The 25,616-nt window shown below is 66.8% G+C and overlaps 2 protein-coding genes across 4 annotated transcripts in view; one reads left to right on the top strand and one right to left on the bottom strand.

Moving 5' to 3' along the window:
• Window positions 1-25,616, top strand: part of MEGF6 (multiple EGF like domains 6) — a 73,874-nt gene that overhangs the window by 10,140 nt on the left and 38,118 nt on the right. Inside the window, exons 1-2 of one of the 2 annotated variants that reach the window (XM_059135641.1) lie at window positions 14,031-14,316; window positions 20,612-20,734. In XM_059135641.1, coding sequence (XP_058991624.1) covers window positions 14,046-14,316; window positions 20,612-20,734 — 394 coding nt within the window. In that variant the 5' untranslated portion in view covers window positions 14,031-14,045. Of the gene's footprint in view, window positions 1-14,030; window positions 14,317-20,611; window positions 20,735-25,616 lie in introns of those variants that run through there. The other variant, XM_059135642.1, reaches the window with a different exon arrangement.
• LOC131809085 (synapsin-1-like) lies at window positions 60-10,389 on the bottom strand. 2 transcript variants are annotated; one of them, XM_059135653.1, is made up of 5 exons: window positions 9,579-10,389; window positions 3,496-3,606; window positions 2,064-2,297; window positions 1,817-1,946; window positions 60-1,395 (listed from the first exon to the last, which is right to left on the bottom strand). In XM_059135653.1, the coding sequence occupies exons 1-5, from the start codon at window positions 9,918-9,920 to the stop codon at window positions 872-874; spliced, it is 1,341 nt and encodes a 446-aa protein (XP_058991636.1). In that variant the 5' UTR covers window positions 9,921-10,389; the 3' UTR covers window positions 60-871. The 2 variants fall into 2 exon arrangements, 1 of the variants encoding a protein (XP_058991636.1); XR_009345052.1 differs by lacking the exon at window positions 9,579-10,389 and adding an exon at window positions 4,552-4,679 and having other exon boundaries at window positions 60-2,297.

Here is a 25,616-nt window from a genome sequence, read left to right as displayed (position 1 = left end):
ATCAGTATGTCACGGAAACCCGTCTACGCCACCCGCACTTGAACAGAAACCCAACGGAGTGAGTTTTCGAAGCCTTGTTGGCTTTATTAACCGACTCGAGTCAGGCCGATCCCATCTCGCAGAAAAGAAAGGTTTTAAAGGGAAGAGAAAGCGCACGAGAAAGGAAATTATCAGCCAGGCCAGTTGGCCCTTCCCGGGGGGACGTTTCCTGGCGCCAACCGGGGTGGACTGAGCTGGCGGCTGGCGGGTGCCGCTCCGGGCTGGGGGCTCGGTGCCCCGACGTGGGGCCTTCGGCTGAGTCATGCCATGTTGGGGGCTGTGCCCACAGGGGACACTGACTGGGTGCCGGGCGGGGCGTCTGGCTTCGAGGGGCCGCCGGGCTGACTGCGTTTTTGTAAAGAGGAGCGCGCAAGCGGATGGGAAGTCAGGAGCCCTGCAGACGCTCCTCCTGAGTTCTTGGTGATGGGGCCGCGAGAGCATTTCGCTGGGGTTTCCTGCTTTGTCCAGTGTCTTCAGCGAGCCCGGAGCTCTCAGGCTCCCGTCGGAATAGGCGCAGGCCACGCCGCCCGCTGAAATGAAATACCCCCAGACGGTTTCCGGTGCTTTGAGCCTGCTCGGGGCGAGCAGCTGGGCCTCCGTCCAGGTGGATGCCCGGGCGGACGTCCTGCGCCACGCTCCAGTGCCTTGGAGCCCAGCGGGCAACCAGAAGGGGGCGGGCATCAGTTAATTGTGGGGAACAGGAGGCCCCTGTTTGCACAGAGGACCCTGCCCCGCTGGCTGGTCCTTGTGTGTCCTCATGTGGTGGCAGGGGTCCTGGGGAGCGGCTGGGTCCCCGGTTTCTGAGATGGGGGCTGGCCGCTGGGGATGCTGGTCAGGTGACTGTGCTTGCATACCCAATGCCCTCTGTTAGCCGGAAGGTTCTTGGCTGAGCTGGTTCCTCGGTCCTGCTTCTTCGAGGGCTCCGTGGGCTGGGAGGACCGAGGTCTGGGCCATGGAGTGAGGCCTGCTGTCGAGAGCCCTCCAGATGCTGGGGAGCCCCTGCCCCATGCCCTGGTGCCTCAGCCGGACCTCCTGACGTTAGGACCCTGAGCCCCTTGGCGGGCTGGCCAGATGTGACCCCCACCCCCAGGAGGCTGGGGTCCAGGCTGGGTCCAGGCCCGGAGGGAGGGGGCCAGCTGTAACAGATTGGCTCCTCCAGGTCTGGTGTGTGTTTATGGCCACAGGTGGAGGTGGAATAGGCCCTTCTCTCGTCCAGCCTTGGTGAGCCGCATGCAGCTGGGGCTGGGTTCCATTCAGTTTGGGGAGAGAGCTGGTCCCGGCGGCAAGCTCCCTTTGGGGATGTTGCTGGGACAGGGCTGGGGCCGACCGTCGGCAGTGCAGATGCTGTGGTCCCTGCTGCGGGCCGAGGGCCATGAGGGGTGACTCTCGAGTGTGGCTGGTCTGTGGTCATACCCTCTAGGAAGTGGCTAGGGTCACCTGCCCTGCCCCTGTTCCTCCATCCCCGCGTCCTGGCCTCCGTGGGCTGCCCCTGCGCTCCTGGCCTGACTCTGTCCATGAGCCCAGCTCTGAGCCTCCCGGGCTGGGGTCCCCTCTGGCATGAGAAGCCTTCCCCACCCCAAGACCCTGACACTTGGCCTCCTGGTATCAGGGACTCGAGGGCCTCAGGGGCACAAGAGGGAGGGAGCTTAGCGCAGCGAGTGGCCCTGTGTCCACGGGAGGGGCCTGTCTGGCCTGGTCCCAGGGTCCCGGGGCCACACCCCTGGGGCAGGCTCAGACCCACACTCGGGCTCTCTGGGTGGGCGGGAGCTGTGCTCACAGGCTCTCCGCTGTAGCTTCATGGGTCCGCGCTCCAGACTGGGCTTTGCCTGCAGAGCAGCCCTGCTCTCCACAAGGATGGGGGTGGCCTCCTGGGGGCTGGGGCCTGGCCTGCACCCCATCGGCGTAGTCTGTGTTCACCGTGCGGAAGGAGAACCCGGGTCAGGGAGGTCAGGCAGTTGCTGGCCACTCAGCAGAGCTGGGGCTGGGAGTGCGTTCTGTCCCAGGGAGGGCTTGGGACCTCCTACCGTCTCCCAGTGCAACACGAGACCTCCGTAGGGCCCCAGCAAGACCTTCTCTGGAGAGAGAGGGGCAGATGCCCTGGTCCCGCACCCTGGCCTGACTCTACACCCGGGGACCTGAGCTTGAGACCCGCCTCGGCTCTCTGGGACGGGTGGGCCTTGTGCTGTAGATGGGGCCTTCGGGAAGCAGGAGGTCAAGCTGGGCAGCAGTTGCTGGGTGTCCTCCTGGGGAACTGTCTCCTGGAAGAGAGGCTGGGCAGCAGCTGCTGGGTGTCCTCCTGGGGAACTGTCTCCTGGAAGAGAGGCTGGACATTCAGGGCTCACTGTGCAGGCTAGACAGACAGGGCTGGGTGTGCGGGGCTGCCTGTGCAGGGGCGCCCCTGCCCGTGCCCCCGCCCGCACCCCGACAGCACCACCTTCCCGTCTCTCCGTCTGGCTCTGGAGGAGGCGGGCACGGGCTTCAGTCCAGTTGGGAATATTTAACTACCCCCCAATTATAATTGATTCCAGTTTTGAAAATAAAAGCCATATTTTTTTCTGGTTCCCCCAAATTCTTTCCTTTGAACCAAAGCAGGGGGGGAGGGAGGCATCCAGAGCGCAGAGGGGGAGGGGGCCCCCAGGAAGAGCCCCTCCTCTGCCTGCCCCCCCGGGGGGCTGTGGCCTGCGGGGGAGGCGGTGGCTTAGCCCTCTGTTCCACCTGCCCCGCTCCAGCCCCCTCCAGGAAGGCAGAAGGCAGGGACACAAGGGGGTCTGTGCTGGCGGAGCCCAGGGTGGGGGCCCGAGTGTGCAGGGCTCGGCCCCCCTTGGTGCGGCCAGAACCAGCTTCTGCGTCATGTACGTGTGACCCTGGGCAGCATCCTGGACCCTGGTCACTCCATGTGTCAGGTGGGGAGGGAGAGTGGTTTCCTGCGGGTCCCAGGGGTCGGCACAGGTGAGGCCCAGCGCCCCCGTGGGAGAGGGGTTGGCAGCGCCGTCTCTCCCGAGGCCAGGTCTGCTGGGCCTGCAGGCATGACGGTGGGTGATCCGGTGGCTGGGTTATCCCAGGCTCTGGGGTAACTGCCTGCGCCGCCTGCCCCAGCTCCATCCAGGGGCCTGGGGTGGGGACACACTGTAGACGAATGGCCCCTCTGCCCGTGGTTCAACACCATCTGTCAGCAGTGGCGGGCTGTGTACCGCGGGAAGCCCTCGACCCAGGTTGGGCTCCTGTCCATCCACTGGGACAGCTCTGTCCCCCGTTGGCACCCAGGTCACACGTGTGCGCTCCTAGTGAATGTGGTAGATGCCCCCCACCTCCACCCACACGCGTGCTGCCTGGCTGCCGTCACGGGGTCTTTAAAGGAAAAATAGGCAGGAGACCCAGCCCTAGGAGTGTACAACCTCCCAACCCAGCTGTGCACCATAACGGGGCCGCCAGTCCTGTCTTGGAACTTGATCTCACCTGACCTCGTGGGACACAAGCAGTTGGAGAACTCAGGTCTGGGTTACCTCGGGTAGCTTCTCGGTCCCAGAAGCTTTGGCTTTGGTCCCCTCTGGGCCTCAGTGTCCTCACCTGTAAGACAGGTGGGTTGGGTAGGTCTCTGAGGCAGTTCTGGGACTCAGGACTCTTAGCCGAGCAGAGAGCTGGGCAGCCTGGAGGGCTTCCTGGAGGAGGTGGGCCTGTGGGCTGGGGAAGGTTTGGGGAGGTGCAGATGGTTGAGGGTCGGGTTTCCAGATGAAAGAGAGGACAGGACCGAGTGAGTCAGCCTGGACGGCCTGGGGAGATTGCAGAGAAGGGTTAAGCCTGGAAACCCCAGGGGCCTTGGCCGCCCTCTCTGGGCCTGTGAAAGACCTGAAGTCAGGACGGCCACTTCGGGGCTGGCCCGACAGGTACCCCGGGGACCCAGCGTGACCTGCTCCCCACCCGGCACGCCAGCCCAGCAGGGACCGAGGTCTGAGGTCCTGCCTGGAGCCTCTGTGCCCTGGTGGGTCCTGCCTCCGGAGCAGGAAGCCGGTAGGTGGGGAACTCTGGGTGGGGCTGGAGGCGGCTGCTCTGGGAAGTAGAGGCAGGCGGCTGCCCCGAGGGCCTGGGGGCAGGAGGGGGCAGGCCCCTCTGTCCCAGCCCCTGGCCCCGGCTCAAGGGCGGCTCTGTTCCTAAATTGGGATGATGTCTCAATGGAGAGGGAGCCGCTGCGGCGCTGCCCTGTGTCCGAGGGTGGGAGTCTGACCCCTGCCCTGGGGACCAGACGCCACCAAAGACGGCTCTCTGTGAGCCGCTGTGACCAGGCCTGGGAGCTGCTGCTGCTCCGGGAGCCTGGGCCTCATGGGGGTGGGGGTGGGGAAGGCAGCCAGCGCTGCCCGCCCCCGAGGGGCTGGGGGCACAGTTCCAGCACCTGTGGGCTCCTGCCGCCTGCCGCAGCATTGCCGTCCCGAAGCCTGCGGCCACAGCGGCCCTCGCCTGGCCTGAGTCCTTCGGAGCAGCTCAGCCACTGTCCTGCGGGTGTGGCCGCGGGCTAACCTGTCCCCATCTGCCTCTGGCCTCGATCTCCCCGGGCTCCAGGTTCCCCGTGCCCTTCCGGGTGCCCGCGTGGTGTGGCCGGGCTGTTCGAGAGTCCTGCTGGCCGTCAGGAGCGGGGTGCAGCTGGGGGAACCCCTGTGAGCTCCTGGGCTTCCCTGGGAAGCTGTCCTCAGGGTCCAGCCTTCGAGGAGCTCGGTTGGCTCTCGGGGAAACAAAAAAGCCAAGCCCGCAGTGGCCCGCCGTGCGTGGCTCTCCCGCATCTGGGTGGCTAGTCGTGCTCTGCGTCCGGCCCGAGTGGGCAGAGCAGCCGCGGGGCACGGACAGAGCGGCCGTGGGCTGTGTCTCACGCACCCCTGCTTTAGCTGCATGAAGCCCTTCCTTTGAAGACAGTTCCCGAAATCTCCACAGCCTCGCTTTCCTGCAGGAGGGGACGCGAGGTGTCTGCCTAGCCTGGGTACCCTTGGGAGGGCAAGGCCTGGGGCGTCAGGTGGAGGGGTGAGTGGTGGCTCTGACTCTGCCCTCCGGCCTCCGTCCTGCTGCCCTTGGCAGTCGGCGGGGCCGGGTGGGGCTGCCGCAGGCCCCTCGCGCCGGCGGGCCGGGCCAGGTCCCTGCAGGGCGGTGGGGCCGCCGATAGCCTGTCTAGGTTGCCCCTCGCCCTCCTGCGCCCTCAAGGCCCTCCCTGCCCCTGTTCTCCGCCCGGGGAGGGAAGCGGAGGGCGAGGGCCTCTGTGGCAGCTGCCTGCCTGGAGGGGCACTCCTGGCTGGCGTGGTGGCCCGGTGGGTGCCCGAAGGACAGGAATCCGGGTCAGCAGAGGTAGCCGGATGGGGCCGGGGCTGCTGGGGCAATGTGGGGGGGTCCGTGCACTTGGGGACTCTCGGCCTGGACGTGGGGGAGGCCCTCACAGCCCAGCAAGGACTTACACGTGTGGAAGGAACTTGCTTAGGAAGCCGTGGGGGTCCTCCCTCCCCTCCTGCCGGCCTGGCTGCCTCCCGGATGAGTCCCCACCGTACTGGGCCCCTTCTCAGTGCCCCGGTGGGTTGCCCCTCTGGGGGGGTCTCTGGCTCACCCCTCATGCCCAGCACCTGGCGATCAGAGCCCTTCATGACTCAATAAAACGAAGCCATCTGCTGAGCTATCTCTGGGGACCTCACGTCAGGGCCCGTGTTCCCGGAGGAGCCCTGTCTGGGCTTGGGAGCCCGTTTTGGGCCTGCCTCTGCCTCCTTAGGGGCTGAGCCTTCCACCAGGCCACATCCCAGGCTCCCGGCCCGGCAGTGCTCTCACACCTTGCAGAGGGAGGCCCAAGGCGGCAGGCAGAGCAGCTCTGGGCGAGCCCCGGACCCCGGGCTGCTTTCTGGGCGCTTGGAGGGTGCCTCGGCCCTGTGTCCACTCCACCCGTCCGAGCACGGGCCGCCCGGAGGCCTAGCTGTTCCGGGGTCAAATCCCAGCAGACGTGCTGACAGCCTGTTTTGAGGGTTCCTGGGGCTCGTGCCTGGCTCCCTCTCCGGGCAGGATGATTAATGAGGGTCTGCGAGCAGGTCTGGCATCGGCATCCGGATCTGCTCTCCGGTCTTGGCGGCTCCAGGCATTCCAGAGCAGGGCCTGGCCCTCTGTGCCCGGGTCAAAATGGGGCCTGGGCAGCATCACTCGGAGCCAGGCCAGCTGATAACAGGCTGTTACTGCGGGAGGGGAGGTGGTGGGCAGGGGTGCCGACGCTCCACGGGCCTCCGGCCACCCCGGCTGCGAGGGGGCTGCTGCCCGGCTCGGTCTCCGCGGGGGCCGGAGGTCGCCCCACCTCTTGGGGTTCCACCTTGGGGTCCTTGGAGGTCTCAGGAGGGAGGAAGCCACTTCCCCACCGAGGCCCGTGCGGCCGCCCATCCTGCCTTGCGCCGGCTTTCTGCAGGGCAGTGTCACGGCCAGAACAGAGCGGGGCAGGGCGCAGGCATCCCACGCATCCGAGCCCTCCCCGGCGGATGTGGCCGCCCCGACCTGGGGACCCTCGACCCGAAGCAAATCGCAGGGGTGCTGCGTGTGTGGGTGCGAGCCCCTGGGGCAGAGGAACCGGATGGTCCTGTGACCACTCGGTTTGACTAGACAGTTTGGAAGATTCCTGGACCCCAGACTCCTGGGTGCTTGCCCCCGGTTCCTGGCAGGGGGACGTCCTGGCCTAGCCCAGACCCAGAGCGTGCACAGACAGAAGGGCCGGAGCTCCCGGGCCTGCCCCTTGCACCCGGCCCTGAGTGCCCGCCCTCTACTCTCCCAGCGCCCTGGGCCGCCGGACGCCCCCCGGCACGGCGCTGGCCTTCCGACGGGCCGGCTTCCTGCTCACGGTCTGTGGCTTCCCTCAGGGACAAGGGCGGGCGCGTTTTGCAGCAAACCCATGACAGGACTTGTTCAGCAGGAGAGGCGCTCCACACCGCGTGCACCAAACGTCTCCGTCCTGCGCCCCGTGCGTGCTTGGGCTGTGCCCTGGCCGGGGTGTGGGGTAGACGGCTCTGCCCGGTGCTGGCCCGGCTTGGGGGCCTGGTGAAGGGCCAGCAGCCTGTGTGACCGTGGAGGGCGCTGGGCCTTTCTGGGATCCTAGATTCGTCGTCCCAGAAGTCGGGGCCACAGGGGTGGGAGCTGAGGTCTCCAGGGGACCTCCCACAGGTGTCTGTGCACTGTGGGGCAGGCGGGCTGGGCTCGGCTGCAGAGTTCTGGCTCCCTGTCCTGGTTTCCCTCACCTGTGGGACCGCCATCACTTCAGGGTTTCGGTGTGGGGATCCTGTGCCCGCCCGTTCACCGCCAGTCCTCTTGGGCTGTGTTTGCCCCCGTCTAGGGGCATCCTCCAGGCTGAGGGCAGGGCAGGCTGGGGTGGGGGTGGCCCCGGGCTGGCTCTGGGCTGGGTCCAGGACAGACACCACCTCCCAGGAGCAGCTGTGCTCTGGGACCAGCGTCTCTAGGCACTGCCAGGTCGACAAAGGCCCACAGGAAGGGAGGGGCAGTGTCCTAGGGAGGAGGTCGCTGGTGCTGGCCGGGTACTTGGCGCTGGGCAAGGACCTTTCTCTTCAGCCCCTGTGGGGACAGCACGTCTACTGTGGGGGCACCTGGAGCTCGCATGGCCCGTCTCTCTCTTGGGCTGCGCGTGGGGTCCCTGCAGTTGGGACGGCCCTGTCAAGGCTACGGGACTAGGTGGGGTCCTCGGGGGGCAGCATTCCGAGCCCGGTGGCGGTCCTCTTGTCTGCCCTGTTTTGGGGTGACATAGCGCAGGGCTGAGCGGGTGGCCTGTGTGTCCCCTGGCAGCTGTGAGCACAGGTGGGGACAGGCCACGCTGGCCACTGTGCTTACAGCCCTGTGGGCCGTCCCGTGTTCTGTGTCCTGGGAACAGAGGTGGAGCCGTCCGGATTCCAGTGTGAGGGGCAAGGCGCCAAGGTTTCTGGCCCTTCTGTGCTTTGTGGCGAGAGGATGGCCCGCCTTGGCCCCGCCAGCCCCGGGATGTAGCCGTCGGACCCAGAGCTGTCGGGAAGGGCCTCCTGTGTGCACCAGGGAGTGCCGGGATCGTGCAGGGAGGGTCTGGACAGTGTGGCCCCTCTGCTTGGGTGCCCAGACTGTTGGAATGCCCGGAGGCTCATCCCCTGCCAGCCCTTTGAGGCCACGGACACCCGTGCTCCCCATGGGGGGGCAGATGATGTGTGGGGCACCTGGGGCGGCGGCGCCCAGCCTGGAGGGCCGTCTTGGGGCGCGACCTGAGACCCGGGCTGGGGCAGTGGGGCCGGCCCGCATGGGGCTGTGGAACGCGGTCAGAGCCCCCCCCCGCCTGCCGGCCCGCCAGTCCATAGTCCGTGTGGAGGAGCTAAGCTGCCCGTTCCCGGGACCAGGCTCCAGGAGGGTGGCAGCTGGGCCCCGAGCCTGGCAGGGCTGCCTGGACCTCCGGGACGTCTCTCCCGGTGGGTGGGGGCCTGGTCCCCGTCGCCCCGATACTGTGGGGCAGGGATCTGCTTTTGTTGGGGCGGCTGCCCTGGCCTGAGGACCAGGGGTCGGAGGAGGCTGATGGACAGTGTCTGGCCCAGGCCTCTTCCTCTTCCAGACTGAACTGTGTTCCGAAGGGGAGGCAGGCTGGCTGTGGCCCCTCCCTGCGTGTCCCAGAGGGCAGGCCCCAGGCCAGGTCCCCGCGGGGCCCTCCGTGTGCTGTTAGAGTGGGTGAGGGGCCCCCCATGCCCCTGCTCACGGCCTGTTCACTTCCGTGGGACTCACTGCGGCGGCAGCTACCCCGGGAGCCTGGGAGGCGGCCCTGAGGGTGGTGGTGGGTGGGGTCCAGTTTCCGGAGGAGGAGGGTGTCCTGGGCCCCACGGGACACGGGACACGGCTGCTGGGGTGAGAGGAGAGGCGAGGGGTACGCCCCGGGGCAGGGTCCACACGGGGCCAGGCTGTGTTCCCTGCCCCCCTCCGTGCTGACCTCTGCCCTCCGCCGGCTCCGGGCTCTGCATGCGGGATGAGGAAGGCCCAGAGGCTGGGGTGGGGGGACATGGGAGCCCCTAACCACTGGGCCCTCCGCCCCCGGCCAGCCAGCCGTGCCCCCAGCATCCCCCAGCCCTGCCAGCCTTCCCAGAGCTTTCCGCGGGCAGCAGGAAGGCACGAGGGAGCAGCCACGGGGAGGGGGAGGGCTCACAGATCCCCTCCTGGAAGGGGCTCCTGCCCCTGCTCGCCCAAGCCGGTGCTTGGCCTCGGGGGCGGGCACCGGCGCCCTCTGGTGGCGGCGAGAGGCCAGAGCGGCCGCGCCGGGCCCCTGGGATTTCAGGTCCCTGAGTTCTTCAGCGGCTCCTGAGCCAGTCCAGCCCCGTGAGGGCTGGCGTCACCTGGGGTCACTCCTGACAGCTGCTGAGGCCTGAGGGACACCGTAGGAAAGAGGACGAGAAGGCGGGGGGTGGCCTTGGAGGGTGGGGTGTGAGAGCGTGACTGGGGAGTGCAGGGGTGAGGGAGGGGGCAGGAGGGGTGGAAGCGACAGGGGCCACATCGGTGGGGACCGTGGCTCCAAGGGCTTAAGTACTCACCACAACGTGAACTGTGAGCCGGAAGACCTGGGGGGGCAGGGCCAGCGTCGGGGGTCGGCCAGGCAGGGCCCGAGTCCCGGTGGGTCCGCTGGGGCACAGGCAGGGGGTGACTCGGCTCCGGTGACTGAGAGCGCCGCTGTGGAGTGAGCCGGGCCCCAGGATTGCTGGAGCTTGAGGTCGGGACAGGGAGGGGCGGAGAGAAGGCGGACTGCGGGTCAGGTCGGGCCGGGGAGGGGTGCCACGAGCCAGCACAGGCCGGGGGAGGGGTGCCATGAGCCCAGCTCCCCGTGGGTGTGAGGGAAAGAGGCTTCCCAGGCTCTGGTCTGCGGGGTGGGGGAGCATAGTGGCCCCTTCCCTGACATCGCGGAGACCAGGGCCAGGGGACACGTGCGGCTTCTGTCTGGTCCTCTGTGCCAGGGAGGTGCCCTCGGGCCTGGGGCTGTTGCCCGGGGCACCCGTGCCCGGGCAGGGTGTGGACACTACGGGGCCCGAGGCTCCAGATGCCGGGGCGGCCACGTCGGCCTGTCCTGTGTTCCCGTCTGTAGGACGGGCCTGGGCCTCGTTGTCCCTCCTCCTGGAGGCATCCCGGGAGCCGGAGGAGGGCTCTTCGCAGAAAGAGAACGCGTGCCCCGTCCCAGGAGAGCTAGTCGCCACCCTTCACCTCCCTGTTTCGGCAAGCGCTCCTCCAGCCGGTACTTGCTGGCTTTCACTGTGTGCCTGGTGCTGCCGCAGGCAGGTCCGGAGCGGGGGGCAGGCTTCCTGTCACCAGAGCAGCGACACAGGTGCAGGAGGGAACGCGTAACTTGGGCCTGGCGTGGCACCAAGCATGGGGCTCAATGCCGGCACCCGCAGGGACTTACCCTTGAGCGAGGTCCCCAGTGGTCTGCAGAGAGAGAGGCGGTTGTGGTGCTGGGGGCCATGCGTGTCCGCTGAGGGTCTGGGCAGCTGGGACAGGCCACCTGCAGGGGAACTGTGACATATGGGCAGGCCTGGGGTGCTGCTCACTGTGCAAGGGCCCAGGCTGGGCAGGGGGCTGAGCTGGCTGGCAGAGCAGGAGGCCGCTGGGGACGGGACCCTTGTGTGGCCCAAGGAGTGTAGATAAGAGGTGGGTGGTGCCGAGGTCCCCAGTGGGCAGTGGGATGCTTCTCTGGAGAGCCTGCCCGCGGGAGAGTGGGGCCTGAGCGGGGCCGACTCCTCCCCTCTGCCACAGCCACTGCTCCGAGCTGGCTGGGGCCAGTGCTGCTGACCCCACTGGTGTCTGGGCCGGGGCAGGCCTGGCTGAGGGGCTCCTGGCGGGCCAGGTGCACAGCTGACCAGAGGTTCTAGAGCGTCCAGCCCCAGGGCTGCACACCAGGGAGGCGGGAGGGGCCAATGAGGCTTCGAGCACTGTTTCCCTGTTGCAGAGCCCAGCTTGGGACTCCCCCTCCGGGGTGGCTGGGCTCCCAGCGAGGCTCCAGCCCCGTCTGGGTAGAGCTCCGGGCTCTGTTTCAGAAAAGAACAGGGAGGTGCTGAGCGCCCCAAGCCCTTCCTGATCGTGGCCTAGAAACTGAGCAAGATGCAAAGAGGGTGTCATATCCTGTTGTCCAGACCAGAGGGTGGACGCCTGGAGACCGGGCCTCTGAGGCCTCCGGGTTGCATGGATCTCGGGTCTCCACTGTGCAGGGGATTGGATTGGCTGTGGGTGGACTGGCTGGGTCCAGAAATCAGGCTTCTTGGGACAGAGAGAGACCTGCGCACGTGTCCCAAAGGAGACACAAATGTGCACAGCGCGCACAAGTGCACACGCATGCGCACACATGCACCGTACACATGTGTGCACACACGCATGACGCAGGCGCACATGTACACAATGGAGGGACGTGCACACACGCACAAGGTACACACACGCAGGGTAAGACATGCGTACGCATATGTGACCGCACACATGCACGTGCACAAGGCAGACACACACGTGCACAGGCAGACACACGCGCACATGTGCACAGGGAGACACGCACACACATGCACACGTGCACAGGCAGACACACACACATGCACAGGCAGACACACACGTGCACACATGCAAGTGCAGACATGCACACACATGCAACGTGCACAGGCAGACACACGTGCACATATGCACACGTGCACACAATGCACACACACATGCACACGTGCACAGGCAGATGCACACGTGCACATATGCACGCGCGCATGGCACACGTGCACACACTGCACAGGCAGACACACGCACTCACGTGCACAATGGAGGCATGTGCACACACAAGCACACGCACGCAGGCTCACATATTCACGCAGACAGAAGACCCAATTCAGCCCACACCAGCCCTTCCTCAGCCTCACCCCAGTCTCGGGCGCAGCCACAGCCGCCGAAGCCATGAGCCATCCTGGGAACTCGGCTGGCGGGGGTAGTGGAGACCTGGATATTTGGAGAACCGAGGAATGTTCTTGGCTCTCTCTGGGCCTTTTACATTTTGTCTTGTTTTCTGGGAAACAAATGGGAAAAAAGCCCCATTCCCACATATTTGAAAGCTGATTTGTATAAACAGACCAGACCCGATAACTTTCAGGGTAAACAGAGAAACTCTGTCTGATGTCAAGGAAGCCGCTGTGCGTCCTGGGCTGATGGCAGGAGGCGGGGGAGCCCTTCTGGCCCTGCACGGGCTCGGTCCACTTCCTTCGGTGCCTTTAACGACCCCTTCCTGTCCCTCGCCCCTGGAGGCCTGCTTGGGAGCGTTCGGGGCCCCTCGTCTCCAGTTTTGCCCAAACCCCTACCCCATCTCGCACCTCGGGGCCCTGCCTGGGCGGCAGCTGAGAGCCCCCCACCTCTGGCCCTTATGCTTTGACGGGGCCCCAAGGTCTGCTGGGAGCCTGAACTTCCTTTTTCCACTGCCTCCCGGCCAGAGCCAGTGTTGGCCTCTGCCTGGTGGGATGGTGTCCACCTCGCCTTCCGAAGGCGGCCTCCTGCTGGCAGCCCCTCTTCCTTCCTGGCACCCCGTTTGCCAGAGACAAGGGTATGTCTGATGGGCAAGGAGACTCGCAGCCTCCTTGACCCCAGGCCACCTCTGGGCCTGGCCTTGGGGACACAGGGGGCCAAGAGCTGAGTCCTGGAATCTTCTGGGAGAGGCCTGGAAGAGGGAGAACCCAGTACCCCCACTCTTGCCCTGTCCTTCTGACCTCCCAGAGGGGACTGCCGGGTGACCCTGGGAATCCAGAGTGGGTGAGGCCTGTCTGCCCTTTCTAGGCGACCCCCTCTTGATTTCCATGGTTTCCTTAGAAACCACAGACGGGGGGGGGGCGGGGTTGATGGGTCCTGGGATGGACTCCTTTGTACCTGGGGAGCTTTCCCTGCCTCGCAGGCTGTCCTCCTGCGAAACCATGTGGACAGCCGTGTGTTCTTAGACGCCGAGTGACGCAAGCATGTGTGAAAAGGCCACGCTGTGTGGCTCCAGCTACAGGACATTCTGGAAAAGGCAAAGCCTCAGAGACTGCGCAAAGATGGCCGTTGTCAGGGCTGGGGGAGGACAGGTGGACAGGTGGGGCGAAGCCGTTCCCCGCGACACTGTCCTGCGTGCACATGCTCGTCAGGGCCCCAGAATGCCCAGCGCCATGTGTGAGACTCGGGTGAGCTGTGAGCGCGCCTTCCTGGTGCTGCGTCCGTCCAGCCGCTGTGGGGATGTGGCAGCGCACAGGTGGGGTGCGGGTGCGGAGTGGGGGTGGGGCTGTGTTTGGGGAGAAGGCAGCCCGTGGAACTCTTCATACTTCTGCTCAACCTTTCCATAAACCTCGAACTTCTCTAAAAAATAAAATCTATTAATTCAGACCAAAAGGAAGCCAGAGCCCCGGGGTTCTTTGCCTCAGGCCTGACCTTGCCCGACCCCGTCGGGAGGGCGTCTTCCTGCTCCGAGGGTGGGGTCGGCCTCCTGGCGTTCCTTCCGTGCCCTTCTGTGTGTTCTTGGTCATTGCTCAGCGTGCGGATGGACAGGGACGGCTCGGTGGTTCTGTCCCTCTGCCTGGTCCCCCGCCGTCCGCCTGCTCAGAGCCACTGGTTTCTAACCGTCATTGTTACAGTGATTGTAACTTGATATTTGAATGGTCAGGTCGTGAGGTTCCTTGTGTGAACTTAATTCCGTCTAGCACACCGTTTCGGATTGGCCCGTAACCATGGCAATCCCATAAAACGTGTGTGGCGTTTTCTGCCCCCGCCGTGGGTTAACGGGGGTCTCTTTGGACCCAGGGCCTAGAGTTCCATCTGGGAACTGGAGAGCCGGTCACGCACAGAAAGGTCCAGGTGACCCGTGGGCCCTTAAGCCACTCCGACCCCGGGAGTTCCTGGCTGGGGCAGGCGCAGGGAGGGGACCCCGGGCAGAGGCATGATGGCCCCTCAGCACAGCCAGAATCACGCCGTGCCCAGGTCAGGGACGGCTGCTCCATCTGACGGGCTGAGCCCACCTCGAAGGGGGGCCCATGGCCAAGCCCCCTGCCCTGGGCGGCGATGGGATCTCTGAGGAGTCCTCAGCCAGGGCCGGGGGTAGGCCTGCCCCTGGCTGCGGGCTCCGCTCCCTGCCCCACCTGGTGCACGCCTCCCTGGAGCCAGGAAGCCCGGCCTTGGCCCTGGCCCGGGCGGGAATGTGTCCGGGAGCGGCAGGGTCAAGCCGAGGCAGGCGCCCGGCGGGGCAGCACCATGCTGGGAGAACGTGGAGGGCTCAGAGGTTCCCTGCAGCCCTGGGGGGTCTCGGTGAGTCTATAGTAGGCCCGCGCGGCTGTGGTCGGAGTCTAGGGTCCGGTCACGGTGGGCCTGGGCCCCGGGCCGTGCTGCTTTGGGCTCTCGTTTTTTCCCCAAATGAAATTAAAGAGTGTCGGGTGCCTCCGTGCTCTCCGAGCCCCCCGCCCCCTGCCCCGGGTCGCCCTGGCCGCCCTCCACCGCGTGCACAGCTCCCCCGTCTTACAGATGAGGAAATGGGCGCAGGGCAGGAGTTGTGACTCGTCTTGTTCACCCGGAGGCTGGGAGGCCCAGGCAGGCCGGACCCGCGCCCGCGAGACCTCAGCCCTACAGTGGGGCGCTGGCTCGCCCGGCTTCCGGCCGCACGGAGCGGACGCACGGAAGCGCCTCTTGCAGCCTCGGGCGTCTCGGGCATGGGGCTCGGCGGGGGATGCCCCGGTGGTAGGAGGTGCTCCCTCTGAATTCCTGAGGAGGCCCAGGTGCAGAGGTGGGTGTGGCGGTGCCCATCAGCCAAGGGACACCAGCGCAGGAAGCCTCAGGAGACTCCTTGATTTCAGCTCGGGGACGCTGATTCGGGGCCTCTGGCCTCCAGGACGGTGGGGGACAACACCTTTCCGTTGGTCAGGCTCCCCGGCAGGGGTCCTTTGTCCCAGCAGTCTCAGGACACGGTATGGCCGCGTCTGGCTGCAGCTAGGACCCCTGCGGGCCCCCTTGCCTGACTCCAGGTGAAGTTCCCGCTCTCCCGGCTCAGAGCCAAGTCCCTTCTGCAGCTTTGCCCTGACAGGGCCAGGGGCCCGGTGACCTGGCCTACACTCGGCATAAAGGTCCCCCAAGGCTAGTTTGGAGCCCCCACAGGGCCTTGGATCACCTGTCTTGGGGGGCTGTAACTCTGCCAAAGACAGGAAGTAAGGTGCGCGGGAAAGGGGGCTCCCTCGGGGTGGGGCGGGGTGGGGTGCCTCTGCGCCGCCCTACTCCGCGCGGGCTCCCACGGCAGGCCCAAACCTGTAGCGGCCGGGAGCAGGCACAGGGGCCCGCAGGGCGAGCTCCCACAAGGAGCCCCAACTGTCCCAGCTCCCCGAGGGAAGGGGGTGCAGCTGGGCTCTGGGGGCGGGACATTCCTGGGGAGACAGGCAAGGCAGGCCCGAGCCGCGCACACGCACCCTTGACCCGGGGGAGGTCCCCATGTTGGTGCCTTCTGGCTTGCTGGCTGTGGGAGGCTCCAGGGTGGCCCCTCTTCCCAGATGTTGAACCTCTGTCCTGCGGCAGAGCCCCCAGGGAGGTCCCTCTCCAGGCCCCCGCACACACGGCTCTTTGTGAAGGGTACACAGAGACCGGCCCCCTGTGCCTGCCGCTGCGGAGCCCGGAGCGGCCGACTGCGGTCCAGCTGCCTTTCCTCAGCCCTCTCTGCCTCTCTGGGGGACACCTGGCTTCAGGGAGGGGGTTCCCGGGCTCCTTGGCAGGCAGTGCCTCCTGAATCTGGCTGCTAACAGGTAGCCCCAGGCCTGGGTGGGCCGGCCGGATGCCGGCGGACTGTCCTGCAGATTCAAGGCGCAACCAGCTCCCTGGCCCGGGCCCCTCCCTGGCTTCAGGGCCTCCCTCTGCGCAGTCTCGGTCTTCGTGACGCAGAGTGACCCCTGTGCTCGTGGCCTCCTCTGCCTCACAGACAGGGCGGGGGTTCCTCTGCCCTCCCCCGCCCCCGCTTCTTTCTACAGACGCCCATCCAGGGACTGGACGTGCTTGGGGGACACGGGGCCGGAATAACTGTGGGGGGCCCTGACCAGGTCACCCGGAGCAGCCAGGCAGGGCAGGGGCAGGGGGAGAGGCTTGGGGTCCACTGGCCTCATGGGGGTCTCAGGCTGGGAGTAGGGGTGAGAAGGCTCGGGAGTGCAGGGCTGCCCGGGTAGGGGAGGGCAGGCTGGATCCGGGGCCCCGATGGTCAGGCTGGGGTCCTGGGGTGCTGCCCCGCACCCTCGGAGAGTGGCCACGCCTTCTCACTGTTCCTGCCACCCTAGGCCAGGGCCGCAGGGGCAGCTGGGTCCGTCTGGAGGGTGGGGAAGGGCGAGGGGCCACAGGGTGCAATCGGGGCTTAGCGGGACAGAGCGCAGCAGTGGGCAGGACACACGCACCGCCCTCCACCATCGGGGGCTGCCCCGCAAGGTCCTGTCTCCTTTGTGGACTGGAAGCAGTGAAGATTTGTAAAGGTGGGGACCCCCACTGGGGCCCCACACGGTGGTTTCCTGGTGGCCCTACCCTGCCCTGCCCTGCTCGCCTGGGGCGACTGGAGGCCAGTTCTGCAGGGAGGTGTGGCTCTGAGGGCCATGTCCTGCCCTGTGGGGGGAGCACTAGGGGCAGTATCTCCTGTCCCCTGCGGGCTCCTCCAGCTCAGAGTCGGTGGGGGACAGCCTAGGTCCCAGCTGTGTCTGGGAGGCTCATGGTCGTGGGGTCCCTGCCCCGTGTGGGCAGGGCAGTTGGCAGTCTGTGGGGGGGTCACCTTGCTGTGTGGCCAGGGCGGCCTGACTTGGGAGCTTGGAGCCACGTACCTGCCTTCTGTCACCTGCTTCCTACCTGGGGCTCTGTGGGCCATGAATGATGGGCCAACCCAGGCTGGGCTGGACCTCATGGTGGACCTGAGAGCTCATTGCTGCTCCCAGGCTGCTGGGGGATGGCTGGTGGGGGGCACACAGGCTGTGGGGTGTGGGCCCCCTTGTTCCCCAGGACCCTGGCAAAGGCGCAGCAGTCTGAGGGCTTCTCTCTGCAGTTCCTGGTTGCTGGTCAGCGGAAAGGGTAGGGCCTTCGGAGCCCTTGCCCGGCAGGGTGGCCGCCCTGGACCCCCCTTCCTTTCACACCAATCCCTGCAGAAGTGTGGTGTGGGATCCGCCTGGAGGAGGGTTTTTTCTGCTTTTCTTTGTTTTCATTGAGGTGGCGCTCAGGTCCCGTCAACGAAGCGGTGGCGTTTAGCACAGGCGCTCTCGGGCACGTGTCACCCCACGTGCTCCAGAACATGCTTGTCGCCCCTGAGGAGACCCCGTGCCCACCTGTCCGCCAGCCCCGGTGGCCGTCCACCTGCTCTCTGGGTCTGCAGTGGCCTGCCCTGCACGGTCCCCGCAGGGGGACGCCCAGCGTCGGGCCTCCACCGTCTGGTCTCCTTCCCCAAGGGGAACGTCTCCGTGGTTCAGCCCCACAAGGGGCTCCTCTCCGCAGCTGATTTTCTGGGTGGATGCGGCCGGTGTGTTTACCGTTTGTCCAGTGCTGGACGTCGCATCGTTCCCGGCTCTGGCCGTCACGAGTGTCCATGTGAGTCCTGCCTTCAAGTCTTCTGGGCACGTCGCCCGAGCGGAATTGCCCGGTCCGTTGCTGACTGTTTCACTTGTTATGGGAGGCAGTGTTCTCTGTGGGTGGAAGGGTCTTCCCGGAGTGGAGAGAGCAGGGGACAGGGCACTGTCCCCATCCCGCAGCCTGGCCTCCTGGTTCCTGCCTCTTCTGCCACCACCGGCAGCTTTGGGGAGGGTAGGGGTGCCCGGGGAGGGGCTTGGGGAGCAGGAGCGAGGGACGGCCAGCATTTCCAAGTCGGCGTCTGCATCGCATGCCCACGGGGGCCTGGCTTGAGGGCCAGAGGCAGCCTCCCTCCAGAAGATGGGGACAGTGACCCCAGCACTGGGAGGAAGCCCAGGACTCCTGGACGGAGGCCGGAGCCTGTGGGGGGCTGCCACACCCACCTGTGGGAGGGGGCTCTGCTGTGCCGTTCGAGTGAGAGGCTGGGGTCTGGGGGTCGCGTGGTTCGGAGTCATACTCTCTGCCGGCATCTGCATGGGCCCCGGCTCTGGGCCAGGGATTGTCTCCCAGCAGCTCAGAGCAGGGCTGGGACCTGGCCTATGACCTCCAGATTCTGCCTGGGCTCAGGCTACCCCTGAGACCTGCCCATCGGAGGGGCCCGTAGGGGGCCTGCCGGGCTGGAAGATGCACCCCCAGACTGGCTTCGTGGGCGGGGAGGGCAGGGAGACCCACCCAGGAGCAACGCTGGTCCAGGCCTCCCAGGCCAGAGCCGAGTAGGGCCTGGGCTGCTGAGAGGAGTGTGGGCTGCTGGCCGTCACCTGCTGGCACTCGGGCCCAGTGCACCCCATGCTGGGGTCGCTGGTGGATGGACGGGGCCCTCTACAAGGAGCCAACCGGTGAGGTTTGTGAAGCGTGCTGGCCTGGGCCCGCGTTTCCTGGGATCTGCTTCCAGAAACCCTGTGCAGACCTGGAGCCCTGACAGAGGCCAGGCTGGGGCCCAGTGCCTGGGAGATGGCCTTCCAGCTCTAGGGCCACCTTTTCTTCCCAGGCCGCTCAGGGGCTCTGGGCCCTTGGCTGCCACCTCCCTCCGGCCCCATGGCCCCAGCCGGTGCCTGCCCGGTGAGCCAGCCCAGGCCTGGCTGCCGCACCAGGGAGAGGTCATCGCTGGCCTCATCCTGCCCCTGGCAGGGCTGCTGACCACCCTGGGTCCCCACAGAACCCACCGCTACCCGCCAGCCCTATCCAAGGGTGCAGTGCAATTGTCAGACAAAGGCTTCAAGAGGGGCAGTGACCCTCCCTGGGCCTCTGCGCCCTCCCCTTCGTCTCCCGGGCTCTCCCCTTGCCCAGGATGCTGGGTCCCTTGCCTGTGTCCTCGGCCCTAGCCAGGTGCACAGCAGGGGCTTGGCAGAGGGGAGCCTGCCGACGCCGGCCCTGGTCAGGATCACGTCCTGCGCAGTCTGGGCCGCCGTGGCCTGAGGAGGGGCCTGGGGGAGGGGCAGCCCCCCACCCCCCACCCTCCTGCCTCTCTCGAGGAGTGTGATGTTCGTTTTGCATTTGCCAAGGGTGTCCTGCGGCTCCCTGTGTGCTGGCCTGGGCCGGACACAGAGACCTAAGACTACTGGGGTCCTGTCCCGTGCTGCGGGTGGCGCAGTCCAGCCATGGGCAGAGATGGGTGCCGAGCCGCCTGCCTGACGCTGAGCCCCATGGGGCTTCCTGGGGGTCCTGGAGCCGAGGCATCCTGCCCGGGGCTCAGGGGCATGCGTGCCCAGGCCCCTGCCGACCCTGTGTGCCAGCCGCTAGAAGGAGCTCCCTGGGTCGGCGGCCTGCCTGCCTGGCACACACCCTCCCTGTTCCCCACCGTGCAGCCGGAGGTCAGGACAGGCTGGAGCTTCCCTGGGCCCCTCCGACCCAGCGCACTCCTCGTCCGCAGGGCTGGCTGCTGTGCCGTCTCCCCAGTCCCACGCTGACTCCTGCCCCGGGCACCCCAGCTCTGACCCCTGGGCTGGGCCGACCTCTGTCTCATCCTGTGTCATTCTCTAGGAATTCCCAGAAAATTCCTGGCTTTAACCTCTGCAGGCCTGGGTGGACAGTTGCCTCCCGGCCCTCCCGAGGAGAGTTCTGGCCACAGCCCTGCCGGTGGGACTGTGGCCGGCTGTGGCCTCAGTTGGACTTGGGGTCTTGTGGGGACACTCCCCGGCAGGGGCAGAGGTGATGAAGCCATCAGGGGAGGCTTGGCCTGGCTGGGAACGCCAGCACGGCGCTGTCTGAGCTCTGAGGCTCTGCTCCCTGTGTGGCCAGGAAGGGCCGGGGCTTCCAGTAGCAGCAGCCTGTGGGCCGCGCTGGCCCCTGACCATTTGTGTCCTGTGGCGCTTTGGGGTCTCTGCGTGGTCTGTGCCTGCCTCTGGGTCACATTCCCCACAACACCGGGGGAGCTCAGCCTTTGGCCTTGAGAGGCCAGCAGGAGAAGAGGGCCCCTCTCAGACCTCGGGTGGGCAGCCGGGGGGACGGGGGTGCTGGGGGGCTGAGGAGACTGCTCCTCCACTCTTACCTATTCATGTCCCTCTCCCTGTTGGCAGCTGTGACTCCATAAGGTCCTGGGACAGGAGTGTGCGGGGGCAGTGATGCGGGTCTGGGGGCAGCTGTGAGGGTCTTTTCCCGGCTTGATTCCCTGGGACACTGACTGCGGGACCAGAACACGGGCAGAGGCCGTTCTTGTGAGGACCCAGGAAAGCAGGTGTCGCTCCTGTCTGGGAGAGCAGGGCCCCCTCCTGGGCCAAGCCGCTTCTGCAGGGCCTTCCCGAAACCACCTCCCCCCAAATGCCGTAGGACAGGCTGCTTTTCCTGGGTGGGACCCAGGTGCGCGTGCCTCCCTGGCTGCGGGACGGACATGTCGGGTGTCCCCCTCTCGTGGGGTCTGTCTGTGGGGGTGCGGTTTGCCCATCTCTGCTGGTCTGCGTCCTCTTATGACCTCTCAGGTCTGGGGCTCGGGGTGGGCCGTGGCTGGGGTCTCCCCGCCGCTCACCAGTGTCCTCCACAGACGTGGATGAGTGCTCCGACGGGAACGGGGGCTGTGAGGACCAGTGCTCCAACACCGTGGGGGGCTTCTACTGCCGCTGCCCCGCTGGCCACCAGCTGCAGGGGGACGGCAGGACCTGCCAAGGTAGGTCCCGGGCCCAGCCCACCATCGCCCACGGCTGCCCTCCCCTGCCTGGCCGGGCCGGGCCTGGGGTCGCCTCCTCCTCGGTCCCCAGGGCCGCCCTGCTTGGGGCCCCCGTGATGGGGCCCTCTCTGCCCAGCCTCCTTGCCATGCCTTTAGGGCGTCCACGTGCCTCCGAAAGTGAGGCTTGGGGGGCTCAGAGAACCTGTTGTGGGTGGAGGCCACCCTGGGGGCTGTGCTGGGGGAATATGTGGTGGGGAGGGCTGGCGTGGCCAGTGGGCCCGGGCATAAGCAGTGGGGGTGGAAGGGTGGGCCGTGTCCCTGGGCGTGCGTGCGGCACTGGTGGGCACCGAGCCCTGACTCAGGCTTGCTGAGGCCTGGGCCGGCCCCGGGCAAACTGTCTCCCTGGGCCAGCAAGATCAAGAACAGACAGGAGATCCCTCTGGGGGCGGAGAGGGAGAGGGATGATTAGGGGTGGGGCAGAAGGCTGGTGCTAACGCTGGCACCCCTTCACACTCCTTTGTCGGCCGTTGCCCCCACCTGACCCGGACCCCAGGGCCGGCCGTGGCAGTGTGGGCCCCTCTGAGTGCCCGTCGGGCCGGCCACACCGGTCCCCTTGCCCCATGTTGGACTGTCGTCCCCGTCTCCGTGTCCCGGGAGAGCGCGTCTCCTGCTGGGCCAGCCGCGGGGGCGGGGGGGGGCATCCGTCAGAGGGCCAGGGGCGGGTGTAGAGCCTGCTGGGCTGGGGTCTGGGGGTGCAGGAGTCTGCCCTGCAGAGGGGCTCTGCACACATGGGGTGTCCCTGTGCGGATTCTCCTTTCCAGCGCTTTCACGGCCAGAAGGAGTCTGGAGGGAGGGAACCAGCGCAGCAGGGACAGGGGTCCTGTGACCGACGGAGGGCGGGCAGGAAGGACTCCCCCAAGTTCTGGCTTTGGCCTTGGTTTCCCTTTCTGAGAAGTGGGTCCCCTTGGGATGAGAGAACCCATAGGGTCTGTGCCCCCACCCCAGGACGCACCGTGTGCAGGGAAGTTGGGGCAGGTGTCCCAAAAGCCAAGGTGTCCGGCAAGGTGTCTGGCCAAAGCCGGGTGTCCGGCAGCCCTCGACGCTGTAGAGCCGTGGGGCTGGGGGTTTGGTGCCAGTGAGGAGAGTCCCGGGGGTCTGGGGACTGTGTTTGAATGTTCCCACCTGGGAGCCTCTGGCCTTCAGAATGAGGCAGCTGGACGAGTCCCTCCTCTACGGACAGCCTCATGCTCCCCTAAGCGGGGAGCAGGTGTTGGTGTGGTACACGACTGGGAGACCCAGAGCGGGCCATGTCCAGGGCAGTCCCATGAGCCTCAGCCCCTTCCAGCCCGCCCGGCCTCCGCGGATCCCAAGGATGCCCTAGTGCAGGACACACGCTTCTTCCCCTGGTTCCCCCAGGCTTCAGCCCAGGCGCCCCCGGAGGATCCCGCTCCAAGCCCCTGCCTGCTGCCAGCCCGCCTGGCCCTTCTGGGCCTCGGCTCCTGCATTCAGGTCTCCAGCCCTGGGAAACTGGCTTGTATACAGTTTGAGATGGCCCCAAGGTCCTCACTGTGAGGGGCTTTCTAGCCCAGGGGCCTCCCAGATTGGGGCTGGACCTTGGGTTTCCCATCCTCTCCCTTCTGGTCCTCGGCCCCCAGAGCTGGGAGAGCAGCCCCAGCCCCTTGTCTGTGTCCAGGAGGCCCTGGAGAAGGTGTTGGGGCCGCTGCACAGCTGGGGTCTGCTGACCCTGCCGCAGGCTCCCAGTGCTGACCTGGGGCCCCCGGGGCCGGGGCGGGTCCTGGAAGATAAATGTGCATTCCAGCCACCGGCCAGAGCCCTGCGCCAAGTCGGCACAGCACAGGGCCTGCAAACGCAGCCTCTCTGAGTTCCTTTAGGAAGCTTTGGAATCCCTTAATCCACCAGGTCCCGAAGGGCAGGCTAGGCTCTGCCATCTGGCACAGCTGTCCAAGGGCAGCGCTGTGCACAGAATGACCAGGAGGGACGTCAGGCCAGGGGCACTGGCCTCAGACCCTGCACCCCGCAGGGCCGGCCCTTTCTTTACTCCCCACCCCAGGCCGCTCCTTGGCCTGGGCCCCTGGGAGTTTGCAGACCCCGAGCCCTGCGTGTTTGGGATGGCTGGAGCCCCGAGTCACCGCAAGGCCGGCCGCCGAGAGCCAAGCGCCTGCTGTGTATTCTCTGTCCCCCTGCCAGCCCAGCCCAGCCCCCCTGAAGCTGCAGCTCTGGCCAGCACACAGGACTGCTGGGGCGGCCAGCGGTGGTGAGCGAGCAGAGCCAGCAGGAAATCAAGATGTTACCTCCAAGGGGAGGACGGCTCTGCTCGCTCACACGTAGGGTGGTGCGCCCGAGGTGACGGCGGGGTGAGCCCAGAAACCGCTCCCAGTGATGAATGGACACTATAAAACCCTGAGTGCTGGCACGGGAGCCTGGCTGGAGGGCGCCTTGGCCCTCGCACCAGGAGCATGGCCAGGCCCGTGTGCTCGTCATGTTCTGGGACACCGTCCTGGAGCAGGAGCCACGAGCTCTGGGAGGCGGGGGCGGCGGGGGAGCCGGGCGCACGCGCGTCTCCGGGGCGAGGCTGCACGGCTCCTGCCGTCTCTCGCTTCCCCGGGCGCCACTCGGCCTGTGTCTGCCTCACCCCCATCTGTGGGCGGGGGCTTTAGGGAGGCAGCAGGGCTTGGAGAGAAAGGCAGCCCCTCTCCCTTGTGTCCTGGCAGCTCCAGGGGCTCCAGGCCTGCTCTCCATGTCAGCACCTCTAGGAAGGCCATCCCAGCGCTGGGCCCTGGGGTCCTCGAGGTCCCCGATGAGCCTCAGCTTGATACCTTGGGTGACTCTGAACCTCAGTCTCTTTATCTAGAACGTGGGACGAAAAAGACTCTTGCCTCTCCAGGAACCGCAGAGGAGCCGGGAAACATGTCCAGGCCCCTGGCCCAGCGTCCGTGGGGGCGCCCAGCCCCAAGACAGCTTTGGTGGGGAAGGGGGGTGACGGGGAGCAAAGGGCCAACCCACCCTGAGCTGGACCCGTCCTCCACCTGGCCTCGGGGCCCTTGCTTGCTGAGCAGGGTCCTCAGGAACCCGGCCCTGGGGTTGTGGAGACCACCCTGAGGCCAGGGTAGGGGGTTCTCCGCGCCTGCCCCAAGCCCCGCCCCACCCCACGGCGGGCTCGTTGGGTACGAGGTCGGGTGCGTCCCATCTGGGAGATGTGGCCAGCTCCACGCTAGGCCAGATGGTGTGGACTGAGGACCGCAGTGACATTGCTCCTGCTGGGGGGAGGTCTCGGTCCCACCCCCGGCGGAGAAGGAGGCTGCCGTTTGGAGAGAATCGGCTGTCGCCCGGGGGGGACTGAAGCCCGCAGGCCCGCTTTCCCACGGTGAGCTCCCGGGTTCCCACCGCTCTGACCCCCCTCCTCGCAGAGATAAGGGAGGCTCTGGGGGGGGCAGTGGGGCTGCGGGGGTGGGGCTGTGCGGGGAGGAGGGGCCTCCTCCAGAGGGAGTCCTTCTCGGCCCAACACGAGAACAGCCGGCTCTTTTGTGGGGTGCTGGGTGGGCTCCCCCCGGCTTCTTGGTTCCGTCTTAGCGCGGGGTGGCCGGGCAGGGCTGGGGTCTGCGTGGGGGTGTCTGTGGGTATCCCATGAGGACTTGGGGACAGTACGTGTCCCTGTGTCCCAGCCCCCGTGGGCCCAGCTCGGGTGTCTGCACTGCGCAGGTGGCTCTCAGGCCCCCCCGGCCGCCGGGGGACACCAAGGGGACCCGCTGCGAGGCACGTGTGCTCAGGGTAGTTTGGGCACGAAGCAGCTTCTCCGTGGCCTCGCCCGCCCAGCCACCCACCTCGGCTGTGGCCACGGGCTCCAGGCTGTCCCCATCCTGGGAAGCCGCTGGGCAAGTGCTTCTCTCCCTCCCTCCCTGCCTGGCCTGACGGCTGGCCTGGCCTCCACCGGCCTCCTGCAGACGGCTGCCTACATCGCGCCATCCCAAGGGAGAGGCAGGAATGTGGGAAGTGACAGGCCTTGATTAGGAACCTCCAGGGCTCAGGCTCGGGGCCGGGAGGGCCATGGGCGGACTGGAGCCAGCTGTGCTAGCCTGCGGCAATGCCCTGGGGGGGTGGCCAGGGGAGCTGCTGGGGACCCTCATCATGGCACCTGGGGGGCACCGACTGCCCTTCCATAGACCTTCATGGGGGAGGGGGCTTTCTCTGACCCTGTCCTGGAGTCCTTGGTCCCTCCACCCCCCCAAGAGAGTCTCAAGGGAGGTTCTTTGGTTTCCCAGGACAACGCTGCTGTCGCTAAACCCGGAGAAGGGGAAGGGTGGCGGGAGCCATCATGGTGACCGCAGGAAGGACGTCTTGTCTCATCCAGCGCGCACTGCAGGCCGGGCCAGTTTCACTGCTGGGGCTCAGGCTGCCCTGGGGCCCCACCTTATAAAAGGCAGCGGGGGCCTGGGGTCATGCACCTGCAGTGCTACGTCTGGGCTCACAAAGCTGGGGGTGCGGGGAGCAAAGCCCGGAGTGATGTCCCCTCCTGTTCGGGCCCCGGGTGGGGTTCCCTATCCTATCCCCTCTGGCTCGCCGGCGTCTCTGGAGCTGGGGGAGCCCCTTGCTTGTTCCCTGCCGTCCAAGCTGGCAGGGCCTGGCACGTAGTGGGTGCCCGACAGGTGTCTGTGGAGTGACCGGCTTGTCTGGGTCCGGAGACCGGGACAGGACAGGCCACCTGGCAGGCTCACTGCACACCTGCAGGCCTCAGAGCCCAGCCTGCACACACTCGGGCCTTCTGGTTGCAAAGCCCCTACCTTACTCCTGTCACGGCCTGGTCCCATGGAGGCCTGTCCTCTGGACACAGGCAAGCACGTCTGGCTGAGAACCGTGACCCTTC

The sequence above is a fragment of the Mustela lutreola genome, chromosome 10 (genome assembly GCF_030435805.1).
Source record: "Mustela lutreola isolate mMusLut2 chromosome 10, mMusLut2.pri, whole genome shotgun sequence".
Taxonomy (NCBI): Eukaryota; Metazoa; Chordata; class Mammalia; order Carnivora; family Mustelidae; genus Mustela; species Mustela lutreola.
The sequence above is the reverse complement of the archived record's forward strand: the minus strand, read 5'-3'. Positions and strand labels throughout refer to the sequence as shown.